The 13,322-nt window shown below is 35.6% G+C and overlaps 1 protein-coding gene across 2 annotated transcripts in view; it reads left to right on the forward strand.

The window, feature by feature from the left end:
• Positions 1-1,780: 1,780 nt before the first annotated feature.
• PLCXD2 (phosphatidylinositol specific phospholipase C X domain containing 2) overlaps positions 1,781-13,322 on the forward strand; it is an 88,686-nt gene continuing 77,144 nt past the window's right edge. For both annotated transcript variants that reach the window (XR_002769705.2, XM_023498984.2), the window contains exon 1: positions 1,781-2,560. Coding sequence is in view for 1 of the 2 variants with exons in the window: in XM_023498984.2 (XP_023354752.1) it covers positions 2,392-2,560 (169 nt within the window). In the remaining variant the exon portion in view is untranslated. The remainder of the gene's footprint in view (positions 2,561-13,322) is intronic.

Here is a 13,322-nt window from a genome sequence, read left to right on the forward strand (position 1 = left end):
GAATTAAATAATATGTTAAATAATACTCTGTGCCATGCCTCAGGATAATGAATTGAGAGTTCTAAGAAGCCTTTGAGATCATCTAGTCCAAATACTTCATTTTATAATTCAGGAAACTCAGGATTAAAAAAGGGAAATGAGACTGAAAATTTGTCCAATGGTAGTAAATAAGACAACTAGGATTTGAATACAACAGGTCATTTGACTCCAGAGCCAGTGTTCTTTTCCTCTTAACTTTTTTCTGAAAGATTGAAATAGGTAAAATGAATTGTTAAAACAAATGATCAAGACCAGATCTGAAGGATATAAGAAGGGGAGGTACCACCAAAAAGTGAAATATAAATGGAGGGAGAGGACTTGGGGAAGTGGGAATGAGAAGCACTGTTGCTTGGCAGCCAACATTGCCTTGGTAATAGTGTGGGTTATGTGCTAATTATGTGTATATGAGCACCTCAGTTGTTTTGTTTTGAAGTGTCAACTGGTGGTGTCACCTCCTCCACCCAACTGGGGCTTCCTGAGTCACTGAGCTTACTGATCCCAGAAGCAATGGTGAGGAGGTAGTGAATGGCCTGTCAGGACTGAAGATCTCTACTTTTTTGACACATACTGATGAGCAAATTAATTCAAAAGTCATATTTCTATAGAAGCACCATTTTTATTCTTGCAAGATAAAAGATATTTTTGTTGAAGACCAGAAAATGCTGAATAAAGAAACTTGACTTTTGTGGCTGGGTAGCTCTGGCATTTTGTGTGACATTTCAAGCTGAACTGTCATCCAATGTCAAGGTCAATCCCAAGGGGCACTCATCAGTATGACTTTGGGTTAGGCATTTGTCTAGGTCTCAGTTTCTAACATGAAGGGGTTGGTCTAGTTAATTTCCAATTCCATTGTAGCTCTAAAACTATTATCTTATTGTATAATTCTTGGATTTTCACTTTACCTGTAAAATGGACTTGCAGTAATACTTTATTCTACATACTCCACAGAGTTACTGTGAAGTTCCTCAGTCTAGAGCTGCATGGGACTTTAGAAGTCCAAATTCTTCTTTTCTCAGGTGAGGAAACTGTAATGCATAGTGCCTTTGCTCGAGGTCACACAGGTAGTGTTAGTATCAATGATAGACCATGGATATTCAAACACACTTAGCAAACCCAGATTCAGCTCTCCAAATTCAATGATCTTTCCACTGTATAACACAAATAAGATAATGTGCTTGAAATCACTCTAAAATCTGTAAATCTTGATACCTGTGTAGTGGATTATTTCCCTCCTCTGGTAAAGAGACCAAACAACAGCTTCTCTGTACTGCTACTGTGAACTTTAATTCAATGATATTTGTCAACAACAAGTTGCTGAATTTCAAGCTATCATTATTATCAGTACAAATATCCAGGGATACGTGACTCTTACACGTTTGCCTAAAATACAATGTTCATTTTCGTATATCATCTCTAGGCTACCAGAGCAGTCGAATAGGATGTAAAATACCCAGATACAGGAGTCTTAGAAAAATATTTTTGGACATGTTAAACATTTAAGTGTTGACAGCACGTAAAACCAAGAGGAAGAAGATTTGGGTATGAAATAGAAAGTAAACAGTTTCTTAGTTTGGCCTTTTTTTTTTTTTTTTTTTTTTTTTTTTCCCCAGCAACTGTAACCCAACCGGTCCGCAGAGAGGCGAAAGAAAGGGGCAGCAAGGGAGGAGCCAAGTAATCGAAGTGAAAGACAGCCAAGAGAAAGCCAGCCAATCACAACTCCCTTTAGCATGGACCAATAGCAACCTTACTTTCCTGGCAAATCTGCCCTGCAGTGAGGCAGACAGAAAATGGGGCTGGGCATAGTAGGGGAGGGGCTGCTGGGGAATTGGTTTGCTGTCTATGACACTCCTGGATGCCTTTCAGGAAGCTGCAGCACGGGGGAATTCTTCACTGAGAAGCTGTGGGAATGATTTGCGGGTAGGGAGAGCAGATGTAGCAACTGTCTAGTGGCACATTCACAAGTATTCAGCAGGCGGCGGATGGTGCCCGCACACCGGGTTATGCAGATTATGCATATGCTGCCTTTGCACCTGTCCTGTGAGCGCCTCTGGGTGAAGGTGCTCCTCGGGCATTTATTTGCTCAGGCCTACCTTCCCCTGCTTGTGAGGGCATGTAAGAAGTTTAATCGAGCCGGAGTTGAGGAGATTAAGTGTCTGGAGCATCTGGGTTAGAATAGAAAGGGCAGGGGATTTCGGGGCCAGAATACTGGTAGCTACAGATTCCCACCGCAGTAGTTATAGCCGGAAGATTTTTGGAAGGCTGGAATGACAAAGAAGAGTGACCCTGAAATAACTACAAAGCTTGGGGCGATGCTCACTGATTAACTGGGGAGTGAGAACAGATGGTTTGTTGATGACAGGAATGCTAGCACTTAGGAAAGCAAGGAAGAAACTCAGGATGGGGACCATATGCTCCCCCAACTCAGGAGGGACAAAGACCGAAGAAGTCTGCAATGCCGACTGGATGGGCTCGCTCCCCCCTCGCCTCAGCACATTCCCCCTTTCCAATCTGGCTATCCCAGGTATTCTTCCGATTTCCTTTTTATTCCTAGGATGTATTTGCACCTTCACAATCTTTGGGAGTTTGGCAAAAAAACAAAAACAAGAATGTAATTTAATTGCCTGAATTATTCTTATTTTTTTAAGCCCAAACTTAACTCCAAGAGTAATTCTCTTGGAGAGGGATTTGTAATTGCATTGCAAAAAGGGCAGATATATGTGTATCTGTTTGTGTATCTGTGTGTTTGTGAGGGGAGAATTTTGCTTTCTGTCAGTTTGATGCTATAATTTTATGACCCAGTTATCCATATTGTGCTGTTGGAGGTAATAGCTGGAAGTGGGGAGGAGGGTATGGTTACTTGTTTTTGTTTTTGTTTTTTTTTAAGAAACCAGATAGCTGGTGAACATCTCATATGAAAACTCCCAAATTCTGGTAAATCTAGTATTAAGAAATATTTCCTTTTTAATGACCTTATTTCTTTGACTAGCAAACAATAAATAACTTAGCATCAAAGAACAGATGCAGTCAGAACTGATATAGAGCACCGTTTCGCTTGTTGAAAAAGACAGAAATAGAGAGTGTAAGCACTCATCACAAGCAGATACAAGCAGTCATCAGGTGTGATGAGCTAGTGATATTTCAGACACTGTCTCTAACTTGGAACTCTGGGCAGTCTTGAAGTGGCCTTTGAAATTTTTGTTCTACCTATTTTCACTTTGCTGAAGGATATTATACTTTGACTTCAGCCTCATGGAGAGTGCTAATAAAAGGGGCCTTGCAAATTTTTTAATCTCCAAATCAGTGAGAATATTGATTCTAAAATTAAGCTATTTGGGATGGCAAGAACTTCTGCAAAATAGAATTGGGCAAAATCTTATGATGTTTTCCCACTGATCATTGTTTCTAAGTTAAGGTCCTCACTATTTTATTTCATTTGAAAAAAAATATAAATGACTACTGTAGGCTATCCTCCTGCCAACACTCACTCTCCCTCCACACACAAGCCATCACGCAAATGTCCAACTACTCTTAGTCTGCCTTCTGTGCCAACTTGGCAGAAGATCCTTTGTCAACCTTGAATTTAAATATCTTCCCTTGCTGTTTGAGGATGAGGAGTACAGCTGCCTTCATCTTCACATCTTCTTTCCCTGGTCACACAACTTACTTAACAATGAGACAATACCTTCTTCTGTTCTTGGTTGAAAAGAGTAATATTAAATTCCCTGGTTTGGAAAATTTTTTGCAGTTGTATGTGCTTGTAATTTATAAGCTATTGGCTTTGGGTACTTGAAAAATGCCTGGTGATCATATTTTAGAACTGTTTTTAAATGTTGGAATGAAAATAATGGGGAACTTTTATGAATTTATGGAAACCTACATTTATTCCTTGCCATAACACTTCCTAGCTGTGAAATCTTGGACTTAACCTTTCTAAGACTCAGATTCCTCATCCTCTAAGGGCCCAATAATAGAACCTCACTCACAGAATTCCATGTTAAAACTCTGGATTTAAAATTAGAAAAACTTGAGTTCAAATAGTCCTGTAAACATTTAATAACTATGTGACTGTGCAAGTCTTTTTCAGCCTCAGTTTCCATCTGCAAAATTGGGCTAATAATAGCATCAATCTCAGAGGATTTGATGTGGGGATCAAATGAAATCATATATTTAAAGTATTGTATTAACCTTAAAGTGTTATATAGAAATAGTAGTTCTTATTATAATGTATTGGCAATGCTTTCTAGACCTTAAAATGTTTTATGTCAGTGCATTTGTTATTATATTTAATTACAATTTTCAGAGTCAACACAAGATTATCTCTGTCTCATCCGTCATTAGTCATTACCCCAGAAAACTTTATTATAGTAGAGTTGCTACATGGTTTGGCATGTCTAGCATATGATTGTCATTTAGAATGGAATCTTAGGCAAGGCCCACATAGTTCCACCGTTCAGGGTATGTAAACAGGTTGTTGGTTCTTCCTGTCTTATATTTTGGTTTGACTTGAGATCAGCACCATAACTGCTGGTATAAACCTACAGCTCAGTAACCAAAACAGTCTGGTCAAGGCTACATTAGAGAGCACTTGCTATGAATCTCTTGCAATAATTTCATTTTTGCCCTTTACTAGGATAAGGGAGAAAGAATGAATTGCTGCCACTGGTAATTCTGCCTAATGTCCTTAGCATCATGGGAATTTACTCATCTTGTTTTCTGGCAACAAAGAAATCCTGTTAAGAAGTCAAGTGAAGATTATCCCCACTTCTAAGATCTTGTTCAACCCAGAATCTGTATGGTCATAAATTAAAATACTGTCCTGCAAGATTATTTTTCTAAAGATGAACCTATAAAAGGGATTCAACTTTTCAGGTTCAATCAACTTTGTCATAAGACAAGGGGGTTCTCTAGAAGAGCATCTTATTTCCTTTTTACTTCTCCAAAGTACCTTTAAAATACAGTTTTCCCTAGAAACTAGGCAGTAATGGCCCTGTTCTATTGATTCTTTCTGAAATTCCAACCTAGTGGCTAATTCTTCAAAACAGAAGAATTCCAGAGAATGCAGAGTAAAGGAATCTTAAAAGAGTTAATGCTATCTCGGGGAGGTGGCATGGAGGCAATAAGAAATATCTCTACATGAAACTTTCTCATAAAGTATATTTTCTGAGTTAGATTTTTTGTGGGGGAAGGAAGAGGAGGAAAAGGGGGAGGGGATGGAGAGAAGGAGAAAGGTAGGGGAATGGATAAAAGGGAGAAGAGAGGGATGAGAAAGAGAGAAAGAGAGAGAGAAGGAGAGAGAAGAAGAATGAGAGAGAAAGAAAAAGGAAGAGAGGGGTAGGGAAAGAGAGAAAAGGAGAGACAGACAGATACTGACAGATAGGAATAGACACAGGCAGACAGAGAAGGAAAGGGAAGAAGGGAGAGAAGGGGAAGGGAAGAAGAATGATAGAGAGATAATGACAAGGAAACAGAAAGACAGAGACAGAAACAAAAACAGAGAAACATATCATTTTTCCCCTGGGGAAAATGTACCTCCATTTAGTGTTGAAGCAAAGTTGGTCTGTAATTTTAAACTCAGTGATTGGATCTTGTGTTTTTCCATGCTAATCTGTCATTCAGAATTGGACTGACAACTGCAGAGAAGGATCAGATCTGTTAGACTGAGGGAAGCCAGGGAGGAGAGTTCAAGGGGTTCGACAGTAACAGCTTGAGATGGACTATATCTAGGTTGAGGCTTGGGGGCACCTGCTATATCTGCTTAAGATCATGATGTGTGTGAACACATGTGCATGTATTCTCTTAACATAGCTTTGTCATACTCTGTCACTTCTACAACTGTTGAGAACACCTGTTAAAGACTAGTGTCACTATAAGGCATAAGAAATGTTTAACCAAAAACATCTCTTTGATATTATATAACACAGAATCACAATGCAGTGTCTTAAGCCTATAAGAAACAGAGATAACAAAGATTAGATAGATAAAAATACTTTTTTTAAAATTCTAGGCATTATTTTAGGCGACAATAGAAAAAAATCGATATCTTCTATTGTCCTATTGGTTTATGAAAAGTTTTTTTTCTCTTGTAATATACAGATTTTTATCCACCCCTTCAATGGTAAATTCTTTTTTTTTTTTCAAATAGTGTGTGTGTGTTCCTTAATGTTCCCTTCTTTGTTGATTTGATAAATTGTGCTTTTTTCTTTCACTAGAAGATAAAATCTGGGGTACTATGGGCCAAGAATATTGGACTAAATCAAATTAGTTTGATTTAATTAAATTATTTTTGGTTTTGATCCTATTCTGCCTCTAAATAGTTATTGTGTATATGAATTTCACTTTACCCTGAATCTGTTTCCTTATTTTAAGTCAATAATTTGATGTAAAAATATTATTAATTATCTATGGTGTATTGTTCAGTCATTTTTTTTTCAGTTTTTGTGACCCTACTCAGTGTTTTCTGGGCAAAGATACTAAAACAGTTTGCCATTTCCTTTTCCAATGGTGTGCAAGATACTGATGCAAAAAAGCAAAACTCTAGTCCCTGCCCACAAGGAACTTACATTCTAACATTCTAATGGTGAGATATAAAATATACACATAAGTGAATGCAAGATAATTGAAGGAGAGGAAGAATACCAGCAGTTAGTAAAAGTTGGGAAGACTTCTCATAAGAGGTGACATCTTAGCTGAGTCTATAAGGAAGCAAGCAATATTCTAAGTGAAGAGGGAGTGCATGTCAGGAATGGGAAGTGAAGCTGTGCAAAAGTAAAGAGAAGAACATGTATTCTGAGTTTAGGGAACAGCAAGAAAGGCCAATTTGGCTTCACAAAAAGACATTATGGCATAGGAAGTAGATTACTCTTCTGAGATTAGGATGAATTAATTGGATTCTAATTCCTAAAAGAGTAGAACAAATTATTTACAATCTCTGATCCTTCATTTCCTCATATGCAAATCTGAAAGATGATAGCATCTCCTTTCCAGGGTTAATGGAGAGAATCTAAAAGGGGATGCAGTAAAGTGGCACAGTGAATAGAATCCTGGCCCTAGAGTTAGAAAGACCCGAGTTCAGATCTGAATCAGAAATTTTTCAGCTGTGTGAACCTGGGCAAATCACTTAACCCCAATTACCTCCAAAAATATAGAAAATGTTTTGAAAACCCTAAAGCATGAAATTTGTGATGATAAAGATGATGATGATGATGATGATGATGATGATGATGTGATGATAATGTGATGACAAAAGAGAGCAATATGAAATTTGTTTAAAAAGATGAGCTTGAGACAAATTATGATGGGCTCTAAATACCAAATCAGGGAGTTCCTACTTAATTCTAGAGGCAATAGGGGTCCATTGACAAATTTTAAGCAAAGAGCAACATTTATGGAAGGTTGTTTTGTCAGCTATTTTGGACTATGGATTAGAAAGCAGACGAACTAGGAGATTAACACAATATCTCAGATAAGAGAAGTCAAAGACCTAATGAGGATGATGTGATGAGAGAAATTATTATTTTTAATTATATTAATGGCCAATTGTTAAATTGGTATTCAGGCTTTTCTCCTTTGTCTCTTCATTGATGTTCAGCTCTTATATCATGTCACCCTCTAAATATTATCAATTGAGGTTACCCCTAACCTCAGGAACATGCTCTTCCATTTTACATTAAACCCCACCCAACTAGGTGACTTTACTTCTATTCAGAGTCAAAGCAGAATCCAGTCTAGGTGAGTTCTTACCCACAAGAAAAGAAGCCCTATCCTTGTATCCCCTGCATTAGAATTTAGGATGACTTATTTCCTGATAGAGAAAAACAACTACAGTGGCCTAGATAGAAGATGGAATCCCATATCCAGATGGATAAAGTGGCTGAGTCTCATGATCAAGTTCTCCTCCAGGAGCTGAGACTCCCTCTCTTCTATTAGAACAATGGATTCTCATGAGCCAGAATGAGCTGACTCTAGCCTATATTTGAATAGAATAATTCTCTTTCTATAAGCAATTTCTTAATTTTCTCTTACAAATAAGAAGTTGTGTAAGAGAAAGTACTGTGCAATGGAACCAGCAATCAGGGTTCATATTCTGTTGTCCAAGGAATTCCCTTTCAAGGATTATTTAAAGCTTTCAGGTTCTCTATGTCCTTTGTCTTTGCTTGCTAAGAAAGACATTGACCATCAATTTATTGATTATTAACCAACCTGCTTAGTAAACTGATTTTTAATCGCCCAGAAATTCTGAATCTTGGATTTTTCATTCATCACAGTGAATAGTAGATAAAACAGAAGAAATGCAAGAGATATTATAAAAGTGAGGTGCTAGAGGTAATATGGCAGTAAAAACAACATAATAGAGAAAGTATGTAGAGTAAGTAAGATATTTTGTGATTCACAGAAAGGTCTATTGATTTAAAAGGAGAGAAGTAAAATTCAGTTCCTAGTTCTGCTATTTTTTTTTTTTATCTGTGTGATCTCAGGCAAGCCACTGACCTTTCTGAATCCAATTCTACATATCTTTAAAATGAAGGAATTTGACTTGATGGTCTGGTCTCTGGAATCTCTTCCTACTCTAAATTTAGGTTGTCATAATTGTATATGATGTGGAAAGAATAGTCAAGAGTTAAGGATGACTCCCAGGTTGGGAGTAAACTTGGATTCATCTAGTGTTGCTACTAGATCTAACATTCTTTATATATATCTGCATTTTAAAATTTTTATCCCAGAATCATAATGTAGTAAGGGCAAGGACAGAAGGATAAATAAGATCAGAATTGTACTGGTAAATATTTAACAATCAGCTTTTGGTTGAGAATATATTGGTGGTGATGATTGGGTTATCATGTATATTTGATGCGATTTTAAATTTAATATGAATTATTAACATTATCCCAATATTTTATTAATTCTAGACAATTAGCAAAACAATAAAGCAAACTCTGATTAATAAATTTTTAATGATTTCTAATGTGTAAATGGTCAAACTAAAAATTTGACAGTGGGTTCTCATGAGCCTATATGAACTGACTCTAGCATATCCTTGAATAGGACCATTTCTTTCTATAAGCAGTTTCTTAATTTTCTCTTGTAAATAAGTAAGTTTTGTAAGAGAAAATACAATGCAGTGAGAAGAAGTACTGCATTTGTAATCTGAGGCTTTAATACCGACTTTTCCAGTCTGCATCACTTGGATGACCATGGGAAAGTAATTCAGTATCTTTGTATGTTTTTCACCTATAGCCTAGATGCTGTATAATAATTATAATAATAACTACCACTTATATAGTGTCTTAAGGTTTTCAAAGAACTCTGCAACTATTACTAAATTTGATCCTTACAAAAATTCTGGAAGATGGATGCTATTATTATTCTCATTTTACAAGTGAGGAAACCAAGGCAGTCAGTGACTGGCCCAGGATGATAACTGTCTGAGGCAATATTTGAAGTCAAGTACTCCTGCTTCCAAGTCTACAGTTCTATCTATTGTACCAACAAACAACCAAATCTAAATCTTCTTCTCTGTTTTTCTAATTGTAACCAGAATCCAGAGATACAAATCATATTCCTATATGAACTGTGGTCTTTAAGGTCCCCTATGTAATTCACTTACTCTATCTACAATCAATTTGCCTACAATCATAAACTCTACTATAAAAAGAGCTGTGTTGTTATTCAGTCGTATTCGACTCTTCATGACCCCATTTGGAGTTTTCTTAAGAAGGATACTGAAATGGCTTGTCTTTTCCTTCTTTAGTTCATTTTATAGATGAGAAAATAGAAGCAAACAGGGATTAAGTTACTTAACCAGTATCACACAGCTAGGAAGTGTCTGAGGCTAGATTCTAACATAGGAAAATGAGTCTTCCTGATTCCAGGCACTGCTCACTATCCATGTTGCCACTTTGTTGCCCAAAGAGAGGAATACTTAATAAATATATTGTTTCTTTCTTCTTTCTTCTCTCATTGCATACAATTGCAAGTTTTAGTCAAACCAAAGAATGTTATTACTGCTTTATTTATTCAATACAGTGTTTCCATCACTTTGTTAGACTTATCATACTACTCATTGTACAAATGAGGACACTGAGTCACAAAGTATCACATTATCAAAATAAACTGCTGTTTACTAAAGACACATACAAGACAGAAATAGACTTCTTAGGAGAAACTAGGACTACTAGTACCACTTTCTTTTTGGCACTACTCCCTTTTCAAATTTGGATCCTTCCTTCACTCCTCAAATTTGAACTTCTCATCTTCCCTGTCAGGTCTCTATCTTATCCAGCTCTCATTTCATATTACTCTTACGTCACCCACAGGTTTTGTTAGTAACCTAACCCATGCCATTGCAGAATTTCCTTTTCCTGTAATTTCCTCTCTTCCATGCCCTTCCACAAAGCCTTTTCATTCTCGTAATATTTTCTTTTTTCTTTTGGCAGGAGATCAATCCATTCTGTTCCTTCCTCTTATCTTTCTTGTTCTTTAGCTTTCCTTATGAAACACTAATTAGAGAATTAACAACAATAATAAAAACAACAGCTTATACTGACATAGCCCTTTATCATTTTCAAAGCCTTTTCAGATATATTATTTCATTTGATCCTTGCAACTTCATGTTGCAGATAACAAAATAGAAGCTCAGAGAAAATAAGTTATTTATTTAAATTTACAAAATAAATAAGTGACAGCAATAAAATTAGAATCAAGCTTCTCTGACACCTAGTCTGATATTCTTCCCATAATTACATCCCCCTTCTTCCTTCTGGACTTCTACCTTCACTGCTAACTTGTATGGTACAGACACAAAATAAAAATGGGGTAAGAAGGAGTAGAGGTATATGAGAATAGATACTTGACTGAATCTTCCTTAGAGATAGAGCTGGATGGGACTTTAGAAATTATATAGCTAGTGAGACCTAGAATAAGTTATTTGCCCAGGCTCACATAGCCAGTTATCAACTGAAGCAGGATTCAAATTCAAGTCTCACAAATTGCAAGTCCAGAGCTCTATACGTTGTAGTAGAGCTGATTCTTAGAGGTTCAACTTGGGCCACCTGAGGTAGAAAATATTGGTTCTAGTTTGATTCAATTCTGAATCATTGTGTGGGCCTTGAAATAAAATGACCACAATAATAATTCCATAAATCCCCCTTTAAAAAAAAACTGGTTTACTAAGTAATACTAGAAATTGGTAAAAAACATCATAACTGTCATTTACTTAGTCATTGGATACCAAAATTGGGATTTGACATAGAAATATCTAGGGAGGGCCCTAAAATCATAGGAACTGGAAGGGACCTCAAAAATGACAAAGTGGTTTTCCTAAAACACATGTTGGACTATGTTGTGCCATATTCAATAAATTCCAATGGTTCTATATCACCTCCAGGAGCATATATAAAATCTTTTCATCACTCAAAGACCTTCATAATCCATCCCCCCCATATTTTTCCAGTCTTCTTGCATCTTACTACTTGCATCTTACATCTTTCCAGTCTTACTTGCATCTTCTTTGCATCTTACTACTTGCATCTTACTTACTACTTGCATCTTACATCTTGTATCTTCCCACTACTTCCCACAAACCCACATATACAGTAATCCTGGTCTTTTTTCTGTTTCACAAATAAAATCTCTCAGCTCCAGGCATTTTCTATTTTTTTTCCGCTTAATACTATTTTATTTTTTCCAATTACATGCAAAGATAGTTTTCAATATTTATTTTAATAAAATTTTGAGTCCCAAATTAATTTTTCTCTCTCCTTTCCCTTCTCCTTCCCCAATACTTCAAGCAATCTGATATAGGTTATACATGTATAATTATGTTAAACATAATTTCCATATTGGTCACATTATGAAAGTATAATCTAAACAAAAGGGAAACAACACACAGAAAAAAAGTAAAATTGGCATGTTTCAATCTGTATTCAGACTCCATTGCTCTTTCTCTGGATATGGTCAAGATTTTCTACCATGAGTCTTTTGGAATTGTCTTGGAATATGCTGAGAAGAGCTAAATCTATCACAGTTGATCATCATTAAATATTGCTGTCACTGTATACAATTTTCTCATGATTCTGCTAATTTCCCTCAGCAATTCTTCATGTAAATTTTTCCAAATTTTTAAAACTCCACCTGCTCATACCTTCTTAAAGAGCATTAGTATTGCATTATATTCACATATCATAATTTGTTTAGTCATTCCCCAATTGATGGGTGTTTCTTCAATTCCTAATTCTTTGCCACCACAAAAGAACTGCTATAAATATTTTTGAACGTGTAGGTCCTTTCCCATTTTTTATTATCTCTTTGGGATACAGGTATAATAGTGGTATTACTGGATTAAAAGATATCCACAATTTTATAGATCTGTGAGGATAGTTCCAAATTGTTCTACAAAATGGTTGGATCAGTTTATAACTCCACCAACAATGCATTAGTGTTCCAATTTTCTGATATCTTCTTCAACATTTATCATTTTCCTTTTCTCTCATATATTAGCCAATCTAATAGGTGTGAAGTGGTATCTCAAAGTTGTTTTAATGTGTATTTCTCTAATCAATAGTGATTTAGAGCAGTTTTTTCATATGACTATAGCTAACTTTAACTTCTTCATCTAAAAACTTCCTGTTCATATTCTTTGACCATTTATCAATTGGGCAATCACTTGTATTCTTATGAATTTGCTTTGGTGTTTTGAGAAAATAGAACATTATTCAAAACACTTGTAAAAAAATGCTTTCCAGTTTTCTGCATTGTTTTTGTTTGTACAAAAGCTATTTAAATTAATGTGATCAAAATTATACTTTTTGCATTTCATTATTTTCTTTATGTCATAAATTCTTAACCAGTATCAAATAATTTTAGTGGTTTCCACTTTATAATATTGTTTCAGATCTGGTATGGCTAGGCTACCTTCCTTTGTATTTTTTTCATTACTTCCCTTGATATTCTTGATCTTTTGTTCTTACAGATGAATTTTGTCATTATGTTTTTTAGTTTTATCAAAGAAATTTTTGGTAGTTTGATTGGTATAGTATTGAATAAGTAAATTAATTAGGTAGACTTGTGATTTTTATTATATTAATTCAGCCTACCCATGAACAATTGTTATTTTTCCAGTTGTTTAGATCTGATTTTATTTGTGTGAAAAAATTTTGTACTTGTATTTATATAGTTCCTGGGTTTGCAGGTAAAGTCCCAAAAATACTTTATATTGTCTACATTATTTTAAATAGTATTTATCTTTCTCTCTCTTGCTTCTGGACTTTATTGGTAAAATATAGAAA

Source organism: Sarcophilus harrisii, chromosome 3 (assembly GCF_902635505.1).
Source record: "Sarcophilus harrisii chromosome 3, mSarHar1.11, whole genome shotgun sequence".
NCBI classification, from domain to species: Eukaryota; Metazoa; Chordata; class Mammalia; order Dasyuromorphia; family Dasyuridae; genus Sarcophilus; species Sarcophilus harrisii.